Source organism: Mya arenaria, chromosome 4 (genome assembly GCF_026914265.1).
Source record: "Mya arenaria isolate MELC-2E11 chromosome 4, ASM2691426v1".
In the NCBI taxonomy this organism is placed as follows: Eukaryota; Metazoa; Mollusca; class Bivalvia; order Myida; family Myidae; genus Mya; species Mya arenaria.
The window spans coordinates 11,111,987-11,139,441 of record NC_069125.1 but is presented as its reverse complement, the minus strand read 5'-3'; the positions used below and the strand labels follow the sequence as shown (position 1 = coordinate 11,139,441).

The 27,455-nt window shown below is 35.5% G+C and overlaps 1 protein-coding gene across 4 annotated transcripts in view; it reads right to left on the bottom strand.

Annotated features, from left to right (window-relative positions):
- Positions 1-4,114: 4,114 nt before the first annotated feature.
- The window catches only part of LOC128231558 (myelin regulatory factor-like), a 65,272-nt gene continuing 41,931 nt past the window's right edge, over positions 4,115-27,455 (bottom strand). For 3 of the 4 annotated variants that reach the window (XM_052944552.1, XM_052944554.1, XM_052944555.1), the window contains 18 exons: positions 25,717-25,981; positions 23,354-23,460; positions 22,822-22,987; positions 21,789-21,984; positions 21,398-21,474; positions 19,198-19,411; positions 16,964-17,167; positions 16,298-16,522; positions 15,364-15,545; positions 14,815-15,069; positions 14,279-14,374; positions 13,583-13,668; positions 12,409-12,593; positions 11,709-11,862; positions 10,848-11,010; positions 9,497-9,596; positions 8,518-8,577; positions 4,115-7,683 (listed from right to left, as the gene is read on the bottom strand). In XM_052944552.1, the coding sequence (XP_052800512.1) occupies positions 7,597-7,683; positions 8,518-8,577; positions 9,497-9,596; positions 10,848-11,010; positions 11,709-11,862; positions 12,409-12,593; positions 13,583-13,668; positions 14,279-14,374; positions 14,815-15,069; positions 15,364-15,545; positions 16,298-16,522; positions 16,964-17,167; positions 19,198-19,411; positions 21,398-21,474; positions 21,789-21,984; positions 22,822-22,987; positions 23,354-23,460; positions 25,717-25,981 (2,822 nt within the window). In that variant the 3' untranslated portion in view covers positions 4,115-7,596. The remainder of the gene's footprint in view (positions 7,684-8,517; positions 8,578-9,496; positions 9,597-10,847; positions 11,011-11,708; positions 11,863-12,408; positions 12,594-13,582; positions 13,669-14,278; positions 14,375-14,814; positions 15,070-15,363; positions 15,546-16,297; positions 16,523-16,963; positions 17,168-19,197; positions 19,412-21,397; positions 21,475-21,788; positions 21,985-22,821; positions 22,988-23,353; positions 23,461-25,716; positions 25,982-27,455) is intronic. The other variant, XM_052944553.1, reaches the window with a different exon arrangement.

Below are 27,455 nucleotides of genomic sequence, written 5' to 3'. Positions count from 1 at the left end.
GGCCCCAACGTACTCCCGTCAACTGTCCGCGCAAGGATCAGAACGACAGCGCATCTTACTGTCGCCTGCCCGCATGAGGATTACAACGCCATGACGTCTAACCATCACCTTTCCGCGCGAGGAACAATTCGCAACCACGTCCTACCGTAACCTGTTCGAGCAAAGATCAATACGCCCTGCATCATACCGTCATCTGTGCGCGTTATGATTTATACGATTACGGTATATGATTCACCGCGTCCTACCGTAACATGCCCGCGCTAGGAACATTACGCAATTGTTTTATACCGCCATCTTCCCAAACGATGATCAATACGACATTGCGTCCTACCGTCATCTGAACGCGAGAGTATCACTACGTCACTGCCACCTTCTGCCGCCTTTCCAAACGCGGACCAATTCGCCACAGCATCCAACCGACACCTGTTCGTGCAAAGACCAATACGCCAATGCGTCCTACCGTCATCTGTCCGCACGATGATCAAAACGACACAGCGTCCTACCGACACCAGTGCGCGCGAGGACCAATACGCCACTGTGTCATACCGACATACATGCCCGCGAGATGATCATTATGCCACTGCGTCCCACCGTCAGCTCGAGGACCAATCCGCCTCTGCGTCCTACCGTCACCTGTCCGCGAGACGATGAATACGACAACGCACATAACCGTCGCCTGCCCGCGCGAGGATAAATACGACAACGCACATTAACGTCGCCTGCCCGCGCGAGAGTCACAACGTCACTACATGCTACCGTATCCTGCCAGCACAAGGATCAATAGGCCACCGCGTCCTACCGTCACCTGTGCACGCGAGATTCAATAGGCCACCGCGTCCAACCGTCACCTGTCCGCGCTCGGATCACTACGACAATGCGTTCTACCGTCACCTGTCCGCACGAGGATCACTACGACAATGCGTTCTACCGTCACCTGTCCGCGTGAGGCTCACCACGACACCACATCCTACCGTCACCTGTCCGCACGAGGATCACTACGACAATGCGTTCTACCGTCACCTGTCCACGCGAGCCTCACTACGACACCATATCCTACCGTCAAATGTCCGCGCGAGGATCACTACGTCGCTGCGTCCTGACGTCATCTTTCAGCGCGAGGATCACAACGCCACTGCGTACTACCGGCACCTGTCCGTGCGAGGATCACTACGACACCACATCCTACCGTCACCTGTCCGCGCGAGATTCAAAACGCCACCGCGTCCAACCGATACCTGTCGCGCGAAGATCACAACGGCAACGCGTCCTACCGTCACTTGTCCGTGCAAGGATTAATACACCATTGCGTCCTACCGTCATCTGTCCGCACAAAAGCAATACACCACCATGTCCTACCGTCGCCTGTCCGCGCGAGTATAACTACGTCACTACGTCCTACCTTCTCCTGTCCGCCCAGGATCAATACACCACCATGTTCTACCGTTGCCTGTCGGCGCACGAGTATAACTACGTCACTACGTCCTACCGTCTCCTGTCCGCGTGAGGATCGCGGCGTCACTACGTCCTACCGTCTCCTGTCCGCACAAGGATCAATACACCACCATGTCCTACCGTCGCCTGTCCGCTCGAGTATAACTACGTCAGTACGTCCTACTGTCTTCTGTCTGCTTAATAATCAATACGGCACTGCGTCCTACCATCGACTGACCGCGAGAGGATCACTAGGCTAGCACGACCTACCGTCACCTGTCTTCGCGAGGATCATGACGATAGCGCGCCCTACCGTCGCCAACCAGCACGAAGATCACTACGTCACTACGTCCTAACGTCTCCTATCCGAACAAAGATCAATACGCCAATGCGTCCTACAGTCACCTGACCCCGCGAGGATTAATACGCCACCAAGACCTACCGTCTTGGGGATCACTACGCCCCGATTTCCTACCATCACTTGTCAGAGCAAGGATCAATACGTCACTGCGTCCTCCCGTCACTTGTCCGCGTGAAGATCAATTCGTCACCACGTCCTATCGTCACCTGACAGCGCAAAAATCAATACGTAACTGCGTCCTGCCGTCACCTGTCCGGGCGAGGATCAACACGCCACCACGTCCTACCGTCATCTGTCCGCGCGAGGATCAAAACGCCACCACGTCCTGCCGTCATCTGTCCGCATGAGGATCAATACGCAACCACGTCCTGCCGTCATCTATCCGCGCGAGGATCAAACCGTCACTGTGTCCTACCGTCATCTGTACGCGTGAGGATCACTACGCCACCACGTCTTGTCGTCATTTATCCGCGCGAGGATAAATACGTCGCTGCGTCCTGCCGTCACCTGTCAGCGCGAGGATCAATACGCCACCACGTCCTGCCGTCACCTGTCCGCGTAAAGATCACTACGTCGCTGCGTCCTACCGTCACTGGTCCGCGCTAGGATCACTACGTCGCTGCGTCCTACCGTCACCTTTCCTCGCAAGGATCACTACGTCGCTGCGTCCTACCGCCATTTTTCCGTGCGAGAATCACTACGTCACTGCGTCCTCCCGTCATCTTTTCGCGCGAGAATCACTACGTCACTGCATCCTCCCATGACCTTTCGGCGCGAGAATCACTACGTCAATGCGTCCCCCGTCACCTGTCCGCGCGAATATCACTACGTCACAGCGTCCTCCCGTCATCTTTCGGCGTGAGAATCACTACGTCACTGCGTCCTCCCGTCATCTTTTGGCGCGAGAATCACTACATCACTGCGTCCTCCCGTCACCTGTCCGCGCGAGGATCACTACCTCATGCGTGCTAAATTCGCCGGTCCGTGCGAGGATCAATACGTCAGTGCGTGCTTAATTCGCCTGTCCGCGCGAAAATCACTTCGTCAGTGCGTGCTAAATTCGCCTGTCCGTGCGAGGATCAATACGTCAGTGCGTGCTTAATTCGCCTGTCCGCGCGAAAATCACTTCGTCAGTGCGTGCTAAATTCGCCGGTCCGTGCGAGGATCAATACGTCAGTGCGTGCTTAATTCGCCTGTCCGCGCGAAAATCACTTCGTCAGTGCGTGCTAAGTTCACCTGTCCGTGCGAGGATCAATACGTCAGTGCATGCTTAAGTCGCCTGTCTGCGCGAGTATCACTATTACTGTCACCTATGCGCAAGGATCCATAACCCAGCTGATCCTACCGTCGCCGGTCCGCACGAGGATCAAAACGTCAGCGCCTATCCGCACGAGGATTAATACACCACCTCGCCCGATCGACGTCTGTCCACACGAGGACCAATACGCTATCGCGTTTTACCGTCGCCTGTATGTGCGATGATTCCTGTCCGTGCGAGGATTAATACACCACCGCGTCGTCCCGTCTTCTGTCCGCACGAGGACCAATACGCTATCTATCGCGTTATACCGTCGCCTCTAGCTCCCTTCTCTAGCGCTCGGCTTTTAAAGTACAATTCTGGAAAATTGATTTACTCAGTTAAATGTATTTATTAAACCCAGGAAAGTTGTATCCCGTGTATATAGGTGCTTTACACCAACCACGTTAAGCCAAGAAGTCTCTTCGCAAAGACCTAGCACTAGCGGATTCGGGGAAGGGGGGCGCAGCCGGCTCGCCCCCCCCCCCCCCCTAAACTTTTTTGTTCAATGAAAGAGAAGAAATGCATCTCTTCGGACTCGAAATTGTTAAAATTGTCTCGGGGGAGGACCCCCAAACCTAACTGCCAACACTTTAAACCAAATATATTTAGTTTCTGGGGGAGGGGCGCAAGTAAAATGCGTACGCCCCTAAGTTACGACCCCTCTAATGGCGAATCCTGGAGCCGCCCCTGTCTAGGGTATCACACCAGTATCTCTTGTATCTCACCCTGTTTCTTCAAGTCTTTCAATTCTTAGATTTGACAGCGAATTGCTGTCACTTCTTTCTCATGTCACTCATAGCATATAAACAAAATTTAAGTCAAGTTGGCGTCAAGGCGAGGTCAAGCCATAATGCAGCCAATGGGAGCGGGCAGACCTTGATAAACTCACATAAACAAACAATGTTTAGATGATAGATGGATTACTTTAAATTGCTGTGTATGAAGAGAGGAACATAATGAAATTATGCTGTGTGTATGTGTTTGATTGAAACTCATATTTTACAACAACTAACACATTTTATACAAACTTTATTTGATATTTTTTTCTTAAATTCAGGTACAAACACATACAAAACATCCAATAACAACAAAATAAAAAAAAAACTGACTCCATCTTTTTTTGCAGACAAATGAGAAAATGTTTTAAATTTTCTCCTCTAAAAACATGATTAAATGCAACAAAAATAATAGAATATTACATGTACATTACATATGAATTTTCTTCAATATCTTATTAGATATCATTCAATCTTTAACACAGGCAAAAATTTAGGAAGATTGCTGTTTTGTCGCTGTCAAACATGGGAAATAACTCAACAAATACTTCAACATAGTAATAGAATGCATTTTTGTTCACTAATCAACAGTAATTTAAAAAAAATGTTCATTGTTTTTATAATAATTTTTATGTTGAACAGTGAATGAAATATGACAATCAAAATATCAAAGGTACATTGACAGTTGATTGTGATTAAAAAATCAAAGGGGTGCTAGTGCTATGCTAGTGGTGCCAACACCAAAAGAAGCCTATAAATTATTTAAAAAAAATACCTTTATACACAGGGTTTTCATTCAATAGTAACATGGCCACTAATTCCCCAGTTTTCAACAGCGCCAAAATGTCGCTAATACGTTTTTATCTTTACACAAATTATAAGTGTTTGTTTTGTATTGATTATTTAAGTCAAATGAGTTTAACTTAAAAATGCATTAAAATTAATATGCTCCAATATGTGTATTTATCAAGTGTAAAACAATATTGTCCGGTTTAAATCTATTTCTCTATTAGTATTGATTTACATTAAGTGTATCGAAGATCAATGAACAATGGTTTTGTATTTACAGTCAAAACTAGCTATGTCAAAGTCAATGGGGCCTTGGAAAATACTTCGGGGTAACGAAAATTTGATATAACCGAAATCTAAAACATGTCTCACTTAACACATTCAATAAAAGTTTGACATAACCAGAACATAAAGAACAGTTTGACACAGCGAGTATCAACTGTAAATTAAAAATAGAAGAAACTAACATTATAGATGCAAACATGAATTAACTGCAATTTTGAAAAAATATGAAACAAAATGATAAAAATACATCAACAAAATTTATTATGATACCCAAAAATGAAGTTCATTATTCAACAACATACTTCTGCACACATGCCATGAGTATATTTATTGCACATTAAACATGTATAAGAAAATATATCATGCATCTTATTATACTTTTTGATACAAGTAAAAATAGAAAAATTGCATAATTATACATGTATACACTTATTCAGATATGATGGCTTAAAATTGGTTAATTTGTTTTTATCACACTATATTGTGCAGCTTTTAACTTGCAATTTTTGAAAAAAAAAGTAAAGTTCAAATACTGAAGATGATGCTGATATTGAAGGTAATCATATCAATAATCAATAATCAATAATAGATGAATTCAATACAATGAATGAAATAGAAATTTGAAGAAGCAATCACATTGGAAATCAATTATTATTATATTGCATAAATCTACTACTGTATGTCAATGTACAATGATTCATTTTGATTCTTCTTCTACATTCTTGGCCATGTTTTATCAATTCCCTTTGCATTAAATGGAAAAATAAAAGCAAATATATGTTTAACTTTATATAAACTAGAACTAAATGAAACAAATATATAGGAATTTTCATAATATTATCTTCTTTTATATTTAATCAAATGTGCATTTACTTCAAAGGGACTTAACACCAGAAGATACAATTGCAAAAACAAAAGAAAATTGTCAAAAACTAACATGAAATTGATATCATTTTGTACAATACATTGAATCTTACTTACTGATATATCACATCAATTAAGACACGTGCATCTTTTACAGTTTTTGCATATTTTTCCAATTCAAAATTTACTGGCTTCATGTTGACCATGTTATTTTAAAAATAGCGTTGATATTTGTATCTGAACTAATCACATGCTAATTATACACACTATAAACTAGGATACCCTTATGCGCTATTTTAAAACAGGTAAGCGACAAACTATTTTTTTAATCATGTAAAGTGATGTATTATCAGCCTTATACTAGCTTGTTTTGACAATTCTAGGCTTTTTTTTGAGGAAATACTGAATATGTCAATTTTGGAACCATCTGGTGTCTAGTCCCTTTAAAGGCTTTCTAAACAAATAATCCCATTATAGTAAGTTCGGTCACAAAACAATTCACAATTCTCTAATCCAATGCAGTTGAGTTACAAATAGCACACTATGAACAAAGGGAGTTGCAGGGCAGATGCTAATGCTTATCTGCATATTTCAATATATACAATGCGTACATTCCAACATTAATTTAAGCCAGAGTAATGGGTCTTGCTGTACATAAACGTTTTTGGCAAAATGTGTACCAAGTTCCATTTAAATTTCTTGAACAGTTTTTAAGTTATGGCCAAGTTTTAAGGTTTCTTGCACTTTTACAAAACTACGCCAACACCGAGTACCCCTCCAAGGCTATCACAATACCAAGATTTTTTTTTAAAATACAGACAAGCTAAAACTATTTTATGACAAGCACAGATTGGGACCAGCAAAATATTTACACAAGTTAATAATATAAATACAACAACAACAATTATATAGCAAAAATAATATTAAAACTAACAAGAAAAACATTACCAAGCCACTGATATCACCATAAGGCATTATGGGAATAAAACATATAAAATTATATAAGTCATAAATTATACATGTAAAATAAAACAAATTCAACAATTAGGTCAACTGCCATTGGGCCTACTGCCCTACTCTCCTAAGTTAAACCACTGAGCATTACTTTCATTCTTTGGTCAAATGTTTACATTTATAAATTCAAAATATTTCAAACAAGAAAATAACACTTACTGCTTTTTTTTAAATATACACATTAATATGATACAAAATAAAATCAACAAGTTGTAATACACTCAAGTCTCTAACAATTTTCGATTTCAGACACAATTAAAACATACTTTTTTTTGGCCTTACCCCACCCACATTTTGAGGGGTGGGTTTGGGATTTGTTTTTGTTTGTTTACTTTATTACTGCTTTATTTTGTAATGGAAAAAAACAACATAAAAAGTTCTACGGTGTTTGGGTCACAGGTTTTCTTGTGAATCAGTCTAATTAGGCCAAAGAAACTATTTATAAATTGTGGCTTCACAATTAATAGATCGATCTGTACATTTTTACATTACCACTAGAGATCAACATTATAAAATTAATTGTTACATTTAATGAACATGCAATAATACAAACAATCACATACACATGTATAATGATAATTGATTTTAACATGCAATCAAATTGCATCCCTTGGTTAGAGATTAACATTTAAATTTTTATCAGCAGTAAATATTCTATACGGAATATTATCCAATTAAAAAACACAAGTGATTTAATGTCAATACAGTAAATATATAAAATTGTAAAGTTTGTATTTCATTCACTATTCGTCTATTGTTAATTCAAAATTAAAAAGCTAGTCGTTTACGCAACTTCTGACGAAGAGCAGATTGTATTCTGTTGAGTCTTCGTTCGCAGGAGCTTCACATGTTCTGGTGTTGCCCTGGAAACAAAATCAACAATCTCTTTATTAATGGATTATTCTCCCTGATAAAAAACTAGACAATTAGATAGGTGTCCCATTTATGTTTGCTAATTTCCTTGCAGGTTTAAATACCATAGAATGTTTGAATTTTGAGAGTTAAGTTTCATGATTTAGCAACCGATCACATCGCTACTTTCAAAATCTAGCAAGTTAGTGAATCTTCTGTTGCTGCCTGTTAATTTAAGATAATAGCATCACAAATTTTATGCCTCACTGAATTTGTGAAAAAAAAATCCAAAAAATAGACCAAAGCATTATAAACAAAGGTATTAAATTCTTGCTAAAAGTATTTATTTACCTTTTTAAGGTTAAGTAATCACTCTCAACTTAACCAGTTAAGTAATAACAGACCAACCAAACCACTAAAAATATATTGACAGTGCCATTGGAAAAACAAGAGGCCCACGAGGGCCCAACGCTCTACTGGCATGACCCTTATTAGTGTGTGTGCTTGTTTTTTATCCAATGCGTCTTCAATATAATATCAGAAATAGGTAATTTACTGAATCCAAATTCAAAGGGAAGCAATCTGTGTTACAATAATACACAATTATCAGTACAAGTTGTCTACCTCAGAGAATTATTTGCTAAGGCTCTCATGAATATCTAGCTACTGTATAAGTTTGATTGAAATACAATCAAAATGGAAAACTGAATCGCATTCACAAGCAATCATTTTTGAACAGACAAAGGACACCATGTTATAGCAAAATCTCTTCTGGCCTTTGGCTAGTAAGAGCTACATGTAAACAAATATAACTAAGTATAGCTTAACATTAAAGTTATTTATACCTCGACAGTGACCTTGAACCTGAAGAAACTGCTTCTATATCTTGTTAATGGGATCTTCCACTGAAAACATACAAAACATTTGGTTTTTTTAATTTTGCATATCGGGAGACTTTCATCATTGTCATTTTACAGGTACATGTAAACATGGAGGTTCAAATACAATGCTGGACATTTTCCCCATAATACAAATTGTCCTTAAAAGTTGAGTAAGAGTAGATGTGTAAGCTTATTTATACTTGTACTCAGGCAAGGATCATTCAACGAGTGCTCCGATAAGATTGTTATTCCTTTCAGGATTTTGAAGCTTAAGTGCACAGTTTAGAAAATAACCCTGATTAGAGCTACCCTGGTTTTTTAATGTGCACCAGTTTTTAGCACTGTCACATAGGACCTCCATTTAATGTCCCTCCCAGAAGACGATTAGTATTTTTTTAGAGGTGTGGCAGGGAATCGATCCTGGGACCCCTGAATTGAGAGTCAAGAGTGTCACCACTAGACTACAGATAGATCAGCCACTCTTAAACATTAAACATTGACTTTAGTTTATTGATATGTATAGCAAAGTCACTTTAAGCCCTTGTCCTGGATTAATGTAAAACAATGCTTTATCAATCATGGCCTTTACGCCTCTAATGAGGATACGTAAAATTAATTCTACATGAAAGATATCCTCAGCATGAAAATAATTATGGATAATCATGTAAAATGTTACCTACATTTGTACCTTGTGGGTGGAGGCAGACGTGAATTGTTTTGGATATGTATATTATGGGCTTCACAACTGTATCCAGAGGGTCACGTGCAGCATAGATAAATATGGATATGTGAAATGTGGCATACCTTGAGGTTGTAAGAAGGCATGAATAATTATGGATATGTAAAATGTTGTCTACCTTAGGGAAGGCATGAATGTGCAAGATGTTGTCTGCCTTAAGGGTCATCAGGGAGGGTTATAATGGATAAATAAAACGCGGCTTACCTCCAGGGCTGATGGAGACATTGCCGTCTCATTTTTCCCGCTAGAGCAGTCCTCCTCGACGCCTCGGTGACACAGATAAACTTGCTGGCCCTCACCAACACTGTTTGCATATGTAAAATAATGCAATATGGAATAACGGGTAATCTTAAAATTAGATATTTTTAAATTTCCTAAGTTACAAATAAACTTTATGCACTGTATTCTATCGTATTCAAAATGGTGCCTAAAACATACTTATATTCACATTAAAATCAATGTTTGCTTGTTTCTTAAAGCTGCACACTCACAGATTGACCTTTTTGACAACTTTTTTTTATTTTATGTCTTGGAATGAGCCAATTTTTGAATTAATGCTTGAAAACAAGTGAGTAATGACTGCTGACAAAAGATCAGATCACAGTTTTTCATATTTACATTCAAAAATTGATATTTTATAGCTAGAAGTATTACTAACACTTTGAGGAAAATAAAAAAAATTGGCAGTTTATCAAACAAATGAGATCTGTTCTGTTGTTAGTTATCCTAATAAATGCGACTGAATTGAAAGCATTGATACTGAAATCAGCTGGTTCAGAGACAAAAAAACAACAAATGTCAAAACTGTCAATTTGTAAAAGTGTAGCTTTAAAATGTACATGCTAAATGAAAAAAATAAAAAACATTTATATTTGACCAGAAAAATAAATGTTATAAAAAATAATTCTCTAAAATTAGATACTACTATTTGTTCAAATACAGTAAATTTTACCATTCTCTTTCATATAAGTAGATGCAACTGTGATTATATTTACTTAAAGGGACTGTACACCAGATTGGCACCAAAAAAAAAAAAAATTCTGTAACAAATCTCAGGACAATTATTGAATAAAACGTTTTACTCTTTGATATCATAATTGTAAAAAAAACATACCAAAAAGTAAAAAAAATCTAGTCAGAGACAGGCTTCGAACCGGTGTCGCCAAAATTGCAGTCCAGTGTTGTATCCACTGTGCTACGACGGTTTACCCTACACAGTTGGAATATTTAAGCTACATACCTAAAACGGTCAGATCACGAGATAAAATCAACTAGTCAATCACGCATAAGGAACGAATTCTACTAGGTAGACATACCTAGTGATCTTTTTAAATGGAAAAATACGAAAAAACTGTGAAAATAAATTAATTGTAAACTATGTGGTACTTCAGTTTTTAAGTTTCAATGCATTATACACATTGATACCAAGTTTATGTCAGTTTTCGACAATTTTCTCTCTTTTTTTCAATGTTTCATCATACGGAGTACAGCCCCTTTCACTATTATAGGAAAATGTATATCAAAATTTTATATATAATTAAAAGTTACTACTCACACAAACTTGAGCGTGTATAGATGTTCAGTGTCGAAGAACTGGCTATATGGAATGTCGAAGGTGAAATTGTTGTCCATGGAAAATCTTTCATCCATGTAGATGCTTGACAGAGTGAAGTTCCATTCCGGTACGGAAATCTGGGCCTGGAAATCTCGTCGGTAACCTGAAAATGAGTTAAATATATATACCGCAAAGCTACAGCACACTATTTTACGATCACATGTATGAATGAAGTTAATAAACACCCTCCAATAATGATAACCTCTGAACGTTTCCATGGAATGAATGAGATTTTTCTCTCTTTTTTTTGTACATATTGGCATTTTTTTATGTTAACAACCTCTGTCATCTTTTCTGATTTGACAATTTTCACTGCACCCTATCTATGGTATTAGATTTTTTGTATTCTTCTCAAAATTTACATATTTTTTCCTGCGTCCTATCTATGTGAACATCCTATACATGAAAATTTTCATTAATTGACTGACAGATTAAACAGATTAACGGTCAGTGATGTCCAGTGGTATGGTCGATGGGGTCAAGGGGAACACTTCAATAAATGTCTTCATAGATTTTAGTCATAAATTGAAATAATCTTAGGGCTATAATTTCTTTTATTTGCTATTTATTTGTGAACTTAAACCAACATCTAAAATGAACATGAAGTTGAGAAAATAAAGAATACATGTATTGAGATTTGCGGTGTTTATACAGATTTAAGGTAATTAAAGTTACGACTAAAGTTCTTTCTCGAAACGGCCGAAAGGTATTGGGGCGTCACCCATTGGCCCCTGAAAATTAAGCTTAAGCCAAATAGTGCGAACTTAATCAGAGTGGATCCATATTCTAAAGCACTGTTACCTGCCACCGTGTCCCTACGCCGTCTGTATATCCTGTACGGCCCCTCCGAGGGCTCGTTGTTGGACTCCCCTCCTGTCTCAAACCGCGTCTTCTGGAACTGCCCGTCCTGACTGATGATTACCGACACCGGAATTTTTGTACTTTTGGTACTTCCCTAGAAACATAATTTCATTTATTATATACTCATCATAATTCCACAGGCAAAATATATCGCAAAATATGGTAGTCCATATTCCACTTCAGTGCATTATACAGCTGTATTCCACTCTGTTGACGTCACTTCATACACTTACCATTGCAGGATGTTAAATTGCTCTCATAAAACAAAATAGTGCATCATGAAAATGACATTTATTATAAAATATCCAACAATGTGAATTTTAAGTGATTTAACCAGTATATTATAAAAAGGAATATTCATAGAACTGCATTTTGATCCAAAATGTCAAATCCGAATCTCATTGATTTTTTGTAAGTTTTGATTTTGACCTGTTAAAACCTTTCTATGGAAGAGTTTGAAGCAATTACTTCCCTTGGAAGGGTTTATTTGTTACAGTAACTTTTGTTACAGTTACCTCCCTTTGAAAGGTTTGTTACAGTTACTTTTGTTACAGTTACTTCCCTTGGATGGATTCATTACTGTAATTTCTCCTGAAAGGGTTTATAATAGCAACGTTCCTTAAAAAAATCACAAACTTACTGGCACATCATATGGTACATCCGGCCCGCCGATATGAAATTTCCGCCTATTAATGTCATTTAGGAATGTTTTGTATCCTGTAATGTCACGCCCAGGGTCATCCTGCTGGCCACAGCACAACTGGGTACATGTATTGGTAGAACTAGTTTCACATGGTGCAGTCACTGGAACTGCTGATGGCGGCACTAAAAATTGAATGTAATATACGTGAGGCTAGGAAATAATCAAAAATATAATGATTATAAATTTACTCTGAAAGTTACATTTCTATGGAAATTATTAACATTGAATAGTTTCGATCAATCTTAAACCAAATAATTAGCAGGGTTTTCAAGGGTTATACTTAATACTGTAGTATGAAAAAACAGAATTTATTTCATGTACACCATTCAAATGACGCTGTTAAATAACAACCACCCTCAATAATTACAGATTTCGTTTAACAAAGAATGCATTAACTCCAAATATTTTAAAAACTAGAAATGTGTCCATAGGACACGGATGCCCCCACTTCGATTTTTTGTCACAGAAAATAAGCCATAATGATTATTCAGGATAATCTCAAGTCTTTTTTTGCAAATAAAGGGCCGTAACTCCTAAATGACAAAAGCGATTTCCATGGCTATCGAACTTGATCAAGATATTATGGTCACAATCATGTATGTAAAGTTTGGTGAGGATTGGACACATACTTTTCAAGAATTAGATTGGAAACATATATTTTTGAAGTATTTTTGGCAAAAAAGGGCCGTAACTCCTAAATGACTAAAGCGATTTCCATGACTATCGAACTTGATCAAGATATTATGGTCACAAACATGTGTTTAAAGTTTGGTGAGGATTGGACAAACAGTTTTCAAGAATTAGATCGGAAACAATCTTCGGGACGTACGTACGTACAGACAGACAGACGTACGTACGGACAAGGGCAACCCTATATGCCGCCACTTTGTGGGGGCATAAAAACATGTGAATATCTTAAACATGCCTTGAAAGCTTCCAAAGCTATTTGGCTCAGAAAACCAGCTAAATAGCTTTTCTTCTTTACTAAAGAGCACACTATACAGAATGTATATTGTTAGAAAATTATTGTATTTGAAGCAATCTAGTCTACTGTGAAGTAGTGAATGTGGACGTGGGCTTGGGGTTTGAGAACTAGTGGAGATATACTTACAAGAACTTGAGGCCGTGGAAAAGCGAGCGGATGTCAGCGTGGGCTCGGGAGGTTTTGTCAGCGTACTGTTACCAGCTTTTCCTTCACTGTGACGAGAAAAAAGAGACCACTTGATAGGAAGCTTAATGATTCCTTAGTTGTTTTTATTAAAAAGTAGTAACAACTCGCAAGAAAAGCTTTATGAATTTATTCTGGACTAGTGTAGAACTGTTTCTTCACTTTATTTCTCTTTACTTAAATAGATTGCTTGAATTTCACAATATAATTTTCTTTTTCTATAAATACCATTTACATGAGGTTGTGAATTCAACACTAAGCACATTGATAAATGTAAACCAGCTGTTTACTATGAAGCATTTCATATAGTCAAAGTGGCCCAGTTACTTTGAGCCAATCTTATCCTGAGAAATTTTCAGCTGGGCGTCCTAATGAACAAAGTAATTTTATAGGGTCACGATGTAAGGTTAATATATACTCAACAAATGCTTAGTTTGGGGGTCCCAGGGACACAAAAAAATTGGTAATAAACGTCCTTAAGCTAGAAAATCAAGTCAGGGACGCAGGTTTCTTCTTTGAAAGAAATCGCTGCTCACCTTGCCTTTCAAAAATGGTAAAGAAGCAAAATAAAGGCTCTCAAAAAATTTAGATAATCTACAGTTTTGCTACTCTTAAAAACTATAAACTAAAGTCTCGTACCCTGGAGAAAGAAAGTGGTTGTGTATGGTGGTTCCGCTGTTGCCTGTGTCATCCTTTTGTCGCTCCAAAATGTACAGAATTGTGATTGCAATGAGACTGAAAATATACGGTACATACGATTTTATTAAAATGAGTTTTTGTCCAAATTAAACCAATCTGATATTGTTTGCATTAATTTTTTAATCACTTAATGAACATGCATGTATACTGTGAGACAGTTTTTGAAATACGGATGATTGGCTTGGAAGTTTTTTGCTCAACTGCCTGAACTTATAATTGCCATAAAATGTTGAATTATGACATTGAAGGCAAGTCTGTCGGGCCATTTTATGGTCATACAACATTGACTTCATTCACTCTATTGGTCAGTTATTTATAACAAGTAATCCGATTAGCTACATCATTCTAAGATACAATACAAAGACAAATATTGAATACCAGCCCAGGTCAGGCTTAAGAAGGCATGTCACCTCTTGAGTAAAAGACTAAGAACCATAAGTGAAACACTAGACCACTCAGCAGTCCCGACCACTTACCAGAAAGCCATTATGCAGATGAGGATGATAATGGTGATTTGGATGAATCGGTTGCTGCACCAGCTGTTGTTCTGTGGCGCAGGGGGTGGGGAGGTCCTGCTACGGGAACACGACTTTGACTGGTGGTGGGGCTTGTGGCAATGATGATGCTCCTTTTGCTGGCGCTGTTGTTGTTGCTGTTTCTTTTCTGGTGATGATGACGATGATGATGTTGTTGTTTTTGATGATGGCGATATTTGCTTCTTTGGTGCAATGCTGTATTAAAAAAGCAAAAAAAGATCTTAACAAAAACATTACTAAATTATTTTTCTGAAATGACTTCTACTATATAATGTTGTTTTGTACAATTATGATGTAATGTTTTGAAACTCTCCTTCTTGTGTAATTTATATATCTTTTGGGGCTCACTCGGTGAAATATATTATGATCATACACAGTCACAAATGCACACCATTTCTATATCCCCTTCAACAACATTTCACAGGATTTTTTTTTTTTTAGACTTATGTCAATATTACACGTGTATCTACGAATTCATTGTGTACGTACCTACTAACAGTACTGACACTACAACCCGACTTTGAGCTAACTGTTGACTTCAGGGAGTCAAATCTTTTAAGTTTCGACAGTTTACTGTTCATTTTTTCCAGCTCGTCAATTCTGACTTCTAAATTGTCCGTTAGTTTGCACAACTCTTTAACAGCACCAACGTTTTCCATGAAGATACGGTCCTGTGAACAAACCAAAATAATTCTTTATTGATTAAAGTTAACATTTATGATATAAAGCCCGAGCATAATCAAATAACATTTAATTATAATGATTAAACAATTGACATGATGCTTAATTGTATTCAAAAAACCAGTCATGTCAAATGAGAGCCTCCTCAGATACCCCTGATACATTATTATGCTATGCTTCCTTGTGTACTGTTTGGGATTTGGCTAAGAAATTCTAGTAATCATGAATAATTAATGAGGCAGTTTCATTGCCTCCACAAGCTTCCAGATGCTTTCCCTTGAATAAATTCTGGCAAAAGCCGGAATTGAATCAGGTATGCCTTTTCTATACAACAATTTATGTCAGCGTCAAGACCACTCGGGCATGGGGGCTACTGACAACAGCTTTATTGAAAAATATTTAATTGTACTATGTGATTAAATTGGAAGACTTGTCTCCCCTGCCTCATGCATTTTCATTTAAATGAATATTGAAATAAATAAATAATATTATTGATAACAATAACACTATTGATAGTACTAAAAACAATAATATTTATTTGTCCATGAAAACTCTAAAGCAATAAAGATTATAAAGTTAACAATGAGGTTGTTAACATTGTTGTTTACTTTAACAATTTTAAGAACAATTGAACCAATGTACTTATTTACGAAAATATAATTATATTATTGGTCAGCTTAAATTGCATGATTGACAACTGGCGACTGTTCAGTTTAAGTTATATACCTCTCTAATGTCTCACCTTATTTACAACCAGCATATTCTTAATCTCTCCGCCGTTCTTGAACCTCACATCACCCGTGTCGACCACCGCGTCGGGAAGAATGTCCCGCACTTCCTGCGCGATTACACCAGTGTCTTTACGCTTGTCCTCAGGTAAACCCACATGGTCTGCGTAATCTGCGCTGTATTTGTAGTTATACAGTTTTATTCCAGAAACCTTTTTTAACTGTTCTTTGGAGTCCACCTGAAACATAACAAAATACTCAATCAAATATCTTTACAAATGGACCAAATGGACTTGTTTCAGTTCTTAAAAGCAATAATTTTCAACATTCAATAAAGTCTTTAATGAAAGTGGCAGTAATAGGCGGTGCTTTAGCAGACTTTGACAAGAATTCTAAGGATCTTTTTATCAATCAAGTTTAAAGTATCTTATCTATAAATAGTGTGGTCATTCTTCGAGCCATTGATGATAATGTTAAATTTTGAAACCTGGTGACATAACAAAATTTATATAATATGTTGTATTTCAATTCATTGTCAACATTACTGATTCTGCAAGCTGATGGTGACTCCACAAACACATAAGATTAGTAATAAACTCTAAACTACATTCTCAACTGATAAAAAAAAAAATTATGATAATTAAGAAAATGAAGAAAAAAAGTCTTAAATTCCAACACACCTCAACAAGGTCCTGTTTTGCCCTAATATCTGACGTCTGAAATATCTGTCCGGTGAGCTTGATATTCCCGTGCACTGTTAGCGCCTCATCGGGTCGGTCCGTGTTGATGCCCACGTTGCCATGGTGATACACGGAATCAGGTACGGCACCCTTCGCCCACTGAGTTGCTTCAATATCACTGTCAAACTGCCCAGGGTTTGATGCCTGAAATTAAGATACAAGAATTGAAAAGTCGTATAGAGGACAATAATTGTTTGTTTCAGTGAAAGATTGCAATTTATTTCATGCCATTTGATAATTTCTTTTAAAATTAATGGTGGATTATCTCCCTTTAAAAACACCATTTAAACATTGTTATTATCAAATATAATTTCTCTTTTTCACTCACTTTAGAGGGCGATATACAAAATGTAAATGCTTCACTGGTGGCAAATTCATTCTTAAAATATATTACTATTGGTCCTCCCTAAGTGAAATATATTGCCATTTTACGCTGAAACTTCAACAATTATACTTTCGTAATTTTTACCAAGTGAGCATATTCAAGCTTTTCATGAGTGATGTAAATAGCGTTTAATTGTATTTTATCAGAAGAGCATAAACATGGTATCATTCCGGAAATGACATCGTTGAAAAATCTTGTTCTAGCTCTGTGCCCTGTCATTCAATTTGGTTGTGTCATCATCATAACACTTGCTTCCCAATAATATAGTCATGAGTTATATTCTCCTGAGAACTCTCTTTTCACTACAGTACAGTTAAAATGGCTTTGAGTGAGTGCCGTTGGTTTTTAAGGTACCAAACAACTTTGGTAAATATGAGGTAAATTTTCAAAAAATTTAAGAAACATCTTTTCTCTTGACATTTTTGTTTTAATCATTCTATCATTTTAACATTATTTTTTATAAGTCTTTGATTTAATCCTAAAAGCTCATATAACTAAATTTATGCCTTAACGAAAAATATTTTGCACATGTCCGATTGTTTAAGAACACTATTAAAGTTAACAACCTTGTTACTGGAATCACTGTTAACTTTAACGGGTGATATATTTAACGATTTGCTCACACATTTGAATAAAACAAGTACAGCTGAAAGTGTTGTCTCTTATCTTGTAAGAAATACTGAGAATCACAAGCGTTTCCTTCGAACTTCCAGAGTAGGTTTTAAAGAGCCAATGATGATGTTAACAACATTTATAGCTTTAACACAGTTCTGAACAATCTGCCGGTTAGGTTGTACAAGTTGAATACACCTTTTTTGCTCTTTGGTCGGCTGTAGTAAAATAAGGGGGTAAATACATTTAACACAAGCGGATCCACCTTTACTTTTTATTTCAATATAGGAGAAAACAAAAATAAATAAATTTTGGTTCTGAGGGAGGGGCGCAGGTCAAAAGGATAGGCCCCGTACGTCAAATTCTCGATCTGCCCCTGTTTAATTGTATTGGTTGAACTCTTGATTGTAGATTACTAATGAAACAATATTTTAATGTCAATGAGTTTCAAACATGATTGTAAAAACCGATCCTAATTTAGCAATTTCGCCATATTTGCCGAGATAAAAACTAAAGGTAAGTTTCAAACTTCAAAAGGGGTAACGGCTTTCAGGTTTTTGTTAAACATATTTTCATAGCAATGTGAAAACACTTGGATCAAAGTTACATCTTACAATGGAACCTAAAGAAGTCTTTGACAATCACAGGATCAGGCGAGATCAATGCAAATATTGAAGGGCAAAGTAGCAATTACTGTCGGCAGATGAGCTGTGTGACTGTTGACATAAAAAAACATGTTTCATGATTTTTCTTTTTATCATATGACATTACTTGTTTTGAGTGTAATACAACCTTTAAGTATTTTCTTGAAATATTTTTAACTTGACAGTCATCAACTATACTAATTTTGAAGAATTTTTTTTTACAAAAAAAGAATAAAAAATCTTCATTTTTGTCACATGTGTTAACAATGTGATAAAAAAACCTCACATGAGTTCACTTTTAAAACAAAATTTATATATTTTCTGTATTAAATGGCAACTCATGAAATCCTATGTTTATCATAAGATGATCAAATAAAGTGATTATCTATAATAATTATATGTAAGTCTCTTTACCTTGAGAAAACAAAAAGATATTTTGAATTTCATACTCGTCATACTTATCATTTTCCAAATACAATCACTTAAAAATAATCATAAATATTTTCCAAAAAAATTATTCCAAAATAACATACCCTAACGATAATTTTCTCGGACATACTGGCGACGACCATGTAGCTACTCTCTCCTGAGTGAGCGTGCATCGCAACAACAAGGTTGAAATATCGCTGGTCTGGGTTGGGTCGTCCCTTTTTCCGCATGTTGTTTGACGTCGTCTCGCTAAAGTGGAGCCGGCCAACCGTCATTTTGGACACCTGTTCCGGCAACACGTCGACCCTGTGGAAACATCTATGATTATTAGCGATACGGAATTTTTATTCCGTATTAGATTCATTGCAATACTAACTAGGATTGGGACTTTTTAGTGATTTATAAGACCCTTAAAAATACATTTTTCCCTTTTTCTGTCCAAATTCCCTCCAGATTGTCTCCCTTGTATGTACGTGTGTTTGAGCTGCTTTTTGTATTGCACTTTTGAAATCTGCTTTTCAGGGCTTTTGTATCAATTTTTTTTGCATTTTTTTATTTCAGCTGAAACTTTTTTCCAATATTAAAATCAGACATAAAAACATCGTCAGAATAATCTTGTACAATAATTATAGTATTAATAAACAAGTCTTCTTGTCAACAGCGGTAATATAATTTATCTCATATGTTTATGATGTTATAATCTATTTAGAAAAGATGTATACATAATCATAAAATAGGATAGAATTTCAAGTCTAACTATTTTGATAATACTTTTTATCTTTAACCTTATTTGAATGCATTTATTTATTATCTACCCAGTTCTGTGTTGCATTATTGATATGTTATGTGATTTACATTTTGACGGAAAATAGCTCTGCCACTGCTAGTGTTGTAATTTATGTATATCCGACAGGAATTAAATTCTTGTATTTTATGTATAAAAAAACACTATGCCATACCAGTAGGCAAGTGGTTTGGGCAGCAGATTTTCTCAGACATTCATAATTTTCACATAATTGTTAAGGTTTATTATCAATTAGTGCCTGGGCTCAATTTTTTCGAAACTTCTTAAGTCCCTTATAACAGGATTTATTAGCTAAGCTCACTTTTTTTGTCTTACAATAATTTGAGTAATGTTTACTTGTTTAAGAATTTTTATACTAAAGATAGGAATTATCTTTAGGATAATCACAATAAACCATTTTTCATTAAAAAAAATTCAAGTATGTATTTTGACTTTTTGAAATAAGCTACTTAAGCCTGTTAAGCTAAAAATAAGAAATTTTGAGTAATTGGGGCCTGGTTATTATCAATCACAGTTTCTTGAAAAGTCTCAGGAGGTAATACCTTTTCATCAGGTAAGAATTTATGAAATTGAATTTTGAAAAATTCCAGTTGTTTTTAAAATATCTTCAAATATTAAGAGAATATCTCAATTAAAACTCAAAAAGTGTCTGAGAACTACTTTTCTCCATGTATACATATCTAAAGATAACAAATTTATTCAATGAAAAATTGATTTTGACATGTCAAGTTAAAATGATCATCCCAAAAATCAAAGACTTTATTGAATTTTATAAAACACTTTTTAATTTAGTTACTTAAAATAAGATTAGCTGTGATATTCACTTAATGATGATTTTCTTAAATCTTAGATCTATTTCGAAATGACATTCAGAAAAAGGAGGATAATTACATATTCGCATGTTGTCGTTAATTTTTTGACAATAATAGTTACAATGACACTAATGTATCTGACGCGCCACAAACACTGCTTTATGATTTTGTAATCAATACATAGTTAAAATGGCTGACGAGATTTATCAATGATAATATTGGAGTGGCACTCCGGTATTGAAAAAGCAATTAAATTGAAAATAAATACACAAAAATCAAGACATAAGCTGTTAAACCAAGTGGGTTAAATTTTCTATACGCAGAATTTTGCACGTACATTTTATTTTTGGAGGACAAAAATTTACCTTTCACTATCAATTTTAAGACCAATTTTAATATGACCCAGCTGATTTTAATAAAATTCATTGTTATTTATTTAAACTAATTATAAGTAAAGCTTTGAATTATTGATATGTTCAAGGCCAGGATTCAATTAAAATCTTATTATTTTCCTTAATCATGCCTCAGTGATTCAATTCAGCCAATCAGAACACTCCGTTTCTACAACTTAATTTAAATCTAAGTTGGTTTTTTATTATAACTGCCCCAGGAAATTATAAGGCATACTGACAAAAATAAAACTTTAGCTAGAATAGAATAATCTACGGTATTTTTTTAATATCTCACCTGACTGGTTTAAACGGCTTCTTGCTTCGATCAGACTGGGACTGCTCAATCTTTATCGTCTGACTAGGGGATTCAACCTATAAATTATTGTTAAGTTGTTAACTCAATGTGATTATATAATCATAAAGACAAACTACTGATGATTTTTAAGCAAAATTATACACTTAGGGCTGACTCTGAAGTCTGCATATTTGCACATTAAAACTACATAAAGTTAATCATCATTAATTAAAGACCCTAAGTGTAGGATGAAAAAAATACATTTTTGTTTACATTTTAAATCTTCAGTAAAAAGTCCCGAAAGACTAATTTGTTAAAAAAGTGATTAACACACTGAACAGAGGCTGACATAATTATGCAAAAAATAAACTTTATAACTTTAATGTATTACCTTAGCGCCATAAAAGTGTAGGCAGAAGTGGTCAATTTTTTTAACGCCCTCTGGCGTTCTGACATACTTGGGGTCACCAGTGATGCCGATGTGAGTAGTGATTTGAAAATGATTCTTCTTCTGACAGACGAACGAGTCATCTGACGTGGAAAAGTTAAAGCCTTTGTCGGCGTCCACGCGATATTGGGGACTTGGCCTGAAAGAGTTAGAATTGTTTATTTTATTTTTGTGCATCAAAGAACAGGCTTTCATTTAAAATAGTCCTTATTTTGTATACAAATACACTTAACACTTGTTTATGTTATCAACAATTAGTACGATAATGCAGTTGATGAAAGAACAAATGATAACAGTATTGTCACCATAATAGCTAGATGTCAGTGTTACATCAGTTTTTGTAACATCACTCCAGCCTTTTCCTCAAATGATTGTATCATGTTAATAGTTTAAATTCCTCCAAAATATTTGCAGCGTATGGGCGTTTTTCATTGCTTCCCATTTCCAGATAACAACTTATATCTTACCACTAACTCTAAATTATGTAGTTGTTAGAAAATAATATGTAAAATGTAATGATTTTGAAGCAAGGCACAAGGTAGGCATTGTGAGCTCTTCATAGTAAATAAGAATTTAAAAAATATGTTTTAACCAACTTTATTGTTTCCAGCAGAAACCAAATTATGATGTAATTTCTGACAAGTTGTAAAGATGCAATTCTTAACTTTAACACCTAGTTCTGAAAGGTAATAAGCTGGAAATGTAGGTTAAAATCTGAATATTTGTGTGCCTCGAGCAGATCCTGGATTTGATGTTAGATGGGGTGTAATTATAACTTGGGGGCATAACCTTTTAACTTGCGCCCCTCCCTCAGAACCGAATGTTATTTGGTTAAAAGTGATTGGAGGCGGGTTTGGGGGAACTCCTTCCAGAAAATTGATTTTTTTGACCCGCTACTGTGCATAAGTTGCATGAGAAAATGCCTATTAAAATGAGGGGGAAATCCTTAGCACGATGTCAGAAAATAATGACTCACAAGTCTTTGAGGTTAGCGTCAGTGAGGGTGACCCAGTTTTGTTTCTGGTTGGGGCTCCACTTGATCACCTGGTAGACACCGTTGTCGTAGCCATTACTGCCATCACCAGGGTCATAGTTGCTGTAGTCATCATCACCATCAGCCATGTAACCCGCGTTAGCAAACGCTACATGGAAATTTAGACAAGAAATTAATAATTAATTTCACTCTTTTTTATTACTTTGGAATAAGTTACGGATAAGATTATTTTCATTTGTTGCATAAACTACCCTTGAAAATGCTGTAAGCGGATTATAAAAATCTTCTATGGCCGAGAGTATAAGATAGGTTCATCCCGACCCAAGCGTAGGGTGTGTTGCGGAAACAAGGTTTACATGAGCCACCATGGTAGATACTTTTCCTCCCATCTCAGTTATACAATATTTGGTAAAAATGTATTTTTTCGCTTTTTATATGATTTATGAGAATTAAAATTAGCACTGGAGTGTTTGGAATAAGAAGCACACAAAAGCATATGATCTTTAGACTTTACCATTTGGTTCTTGTTTGATGTTTTGGAGCAGTCCATTTCTGGTGAAGATAGCACCTGGTATCCCTCCATTGGGTGATTCCAAGTGCTTCCTCTTTTTGTTCTGGGGGCTGAAATAGAAACAAAATATGCTTATATCACGTCAACGTAAAAGAACAAATTTATGACATATATTTTATATAATATATGACAGGACTTTTTTAAATCTTAGACCTTAAAAGGTATCCATTATGAAAACCAAATATTATGAATAAAGTTATGCTTTTAAAAAAAAATATTTTTTGAAAAATTGCTGTATCGCTGTCAGTAGTGCTCAACAATTTTTTAGTTAAGGTCATGGGGTGACCTTTACCTTTGACCTACAGACCCTCAAATCAAGACAGGTCATGACCAATGAACATGCAAAGTTTGATGACTCACAAAACAAATAATTTCCAAGTTATTAATCAAAAACAAAAGTGTGACACCGTGGACAATGCAGCTTCGAGGCTGCCAACGCAGCCAGGCAAAGTTATCCCTATAGATGTGCAATGCTTAGCAAGTGACACTTTTATCAATTTAAAAGAAATTATTCAACGTTTTATGACATACAAATGCAACAGATAGATCACTTCAGAAAAATGTAATTAAGAAAAGTGGTAGCTTGCTCAAATTCTTAAAAGAAATTCAGCTAATGAATTTACGTTTAAATTATCAAAGGGTTGATTAATTATAATCTGTAAAGGAGTTATTATAATCCACTGAGGAGGAATAATTAATCATAAAGAATTATATAAATGCCATTCTTTGATACGTTTTGCCTTTTATGATATTAAATACCAGGTAAATAGAAAGGTTAATTTTCGAGATGAATAGCACTGCAAGATGTCTTGGTGTGTATATAGACATTATATTGTGCATTCACTTTGCATTTATTGTGCATTTTTTGAACGGACATATCAGTTTTCACCATTATTCAAATAAAAAAAGACAAGACATGAACATTATGAACTTGATTCTTTTGAAAAGACATGTTTAGAAAATGAGTGCGTTTACCGCCATTATTTATGCCTTTTTTCTCAAGCATTGAAGTTTAATGATTTTATAAAAATGGCCTCACTTTAAAATGCATACTTAGCTGCATTTTTTCCAGTTTCGGAATTTTTACATCACTACATTAATGAAAGGCGTGTCGCATTTTATTGCAAAATGTCGAATAACTAGTCCAATGAGAAAATGGCGCGATATCATGTGATCAAAATATTGAACAAAGATTGGACAGTTCACAGACAAACTGAAATGCCGAACCCTAAAAAATTGTTACTTCAGAAATTGTAATTTCCGCATTTATCGTAAACAAAACATGTGTGATCAAATTACCGAGATAATACAATTATCATTACAAATATTATCATGGGATTTTGTAGCTTCTGCATTTTGACGTGAGGATATCGATCAATGTCAATCTGGAGACAATTGAAACAAATTGTTCAAGAATGAACTCAATTTTGAACTGAATTCAAACTCTTGTGTGTTTATATCTGTTGATCAAGGGGGAATAATCCATCCATCATTAAAACAAAAAAACTACTGGTAAAGTTTCATTTTAAAGTTAAAAAAATTTTTTAGCTTAAATATTTTCAAGTTTTCGCTGTGAGCTTTTTTATATAGACATTATGTAATTTAAGAAACAAATTAATAAAAATTCTACATAAAAAAAGTAAAATATTGTTTCATTACCTCCCTTTAATATATCATTTCATAGTAGCACCATTATATAATAGTTAGATGACATGAATTAAAATATTTTTTTATTCAGGTCACTGACTTAGAACACAACCTCATTGGCTGACACATTTTCAACGCAAAATCTGACGCAGGGATTATGTATCGGATGAGTGGCAGTGGGCGGACCTTCGCTTAAACACCCGCGATAGTTGAAATTCTAAGTGATGAAGCCTAGCAGTTAATGATTGACTATCTGAAATTTCATTGGCTGTAAATGTAGGTTGTTTTTTTAAGTGTAATATTAAAAAATCTAACTCATGCAAAACTAATATAATAGTAAACCAATATGAATTAACGGTACCATAAAAATATTCTCAATATTAATATCTAAAATGCACTGACACAAAGTCATATTTCCATCGATATTCTTATGATCGATGGCATACATTAAGCTGTAGCTATAAATGGATCTTGCTATGTAACTGTAATCTCAGCTTGAACAAACATACTATTAAGTTACATGATAATTTTAAGTTTGTTTTTTTGCACTTTTTGAAAATGGATAAAATTTTGCATGTCTCTGTGAACAACATTGTTTTCTTTTATGACCATTAAAAACTTTAATCATGTTAAAGGTAAAAATAAATTAAGTTAAGTACCTGAGATTTCCTGAAGTGAGTATTTGTGGGTTAATACCGGGCGGCAGTCCGGGTGTGTTTGGTGGGATATTTAGCGAGACGGGCGGAAGGGAGGCAGGGTGAGAGATGGGCGGGTGAAGGCTAGGGTCGTGATACCCGGGCATTGTGACGAGTGGCTTGTGTCCGCCCCCAACAAGACCTCCCATCCCTGGGGGGCGGTGATGCGCTGGGTACATATGGGAGTGCATCGTCGTCGGAGTGGACGTCAAAGTGTATTTCGAGTTGTCTGAAAGTAGAATACAAAATTGCATAATGTTTGAAATAAGAAAATTGTGAGAAGACATGCAATTCCAATAAAACAGCTTGGTCCTCATTCAGACAGCACACCGAATAAATTAATTGACCTGTACTTTGATGAAAACAGTTATTAGTGGTCAACAATATATTTTGTCCAATTATGAAGGCAGTATTTCCCAGGTTTTCCAATAATACATTTATTTATTTATTAAGTAAATCAGCAGTTAGCAGTTACTGATTTTTATCAGGTAAAGCTGTAGATTTAAACAGTGGCTGGCCCAATTTGGGGTTAGTTTACAAAAAATATATAAGGCCACTAAAAAATTAAAGATTGTTAGTATAAACTCAAGCAAAATAAATTGTTATGTGACAGTAAAGCAAAAAAAAAAAAAAAATGTAGTTTTTTTTTTCTTAAAGCTGCACTCTCACAGATTGACAGTTTAGACAACTATTTTATTTTTTGTCTTCAAATGAGCGGATTTTCGCGTAAATGGCTGGATTGAACACTGCTGACAAAAGATCAGATCACTGTTGTTCGTATTTATGTTAGAAAATTGATGTTTTATGGCTACGTAAAAGCGTTCATTTGAAGAAGAAATGAAATTTTCGGCAATTTTCCAAACAATTGTGATCTGATCTATGTTACCTTGTATGACTGAATTGAAAGCATTGATACCAAAATCAGCTGATTCTAAGGCAAAAACTATGAGAAACGTCATAACAATCAATCGTGAGTGTGAGAGTGCAGCTTTAAGATATTCTGTAAATGTAAAGTATTAATACTTATATGACATACTTCTTTTCATTATAAGTGTGAAAATCAATAACAATAAAGCTCAGGCTTTCATTACTTATCAACTTTTAAAAAACTGCTCCAATGTTTGTATCAAATAATAAAATCAACATAAAGAAATTCATTTAAATTTTTATATAGTTAATTGATACAGTCAGGATGTCATAAATGACTCACTTGTGCTTTTTCATGTTCGAATACCAATAAACATTAAGACAAGCTATCTTAAAACATCTAGAAAATGACGCTGCACATCTCAATTTTTTATATTTCATACATTTGCTATGGTTCACCAAATATCAATATCAATGATCAATAGTTTAAAACAAATCAACCTTCACGATCCTAAATTCATCATTACATTTGCTGTTACATAAATTAACCTAAATTTTTACTTTTTACTCAATTTAATAAAACAATAATAATGAAAATAAATTTTGGTTATGAAATTTAAGATTCTATATCCTACTTATTTTTTTTTTAAATATTGCTTAGATATGTTAGACTTGTGACGATACATGAAAGATGCACTCTTACTCCAAAATAAGATGAACCACAATTAATCCAAAAGTTTTTATTTACTGAAAAGGTTGAATAAATATTGACAATGGTTCTTATGAAGGAAACCGTGTTTAATTTGAAAGAAAAGCGCATAAAACACCATTTTTCT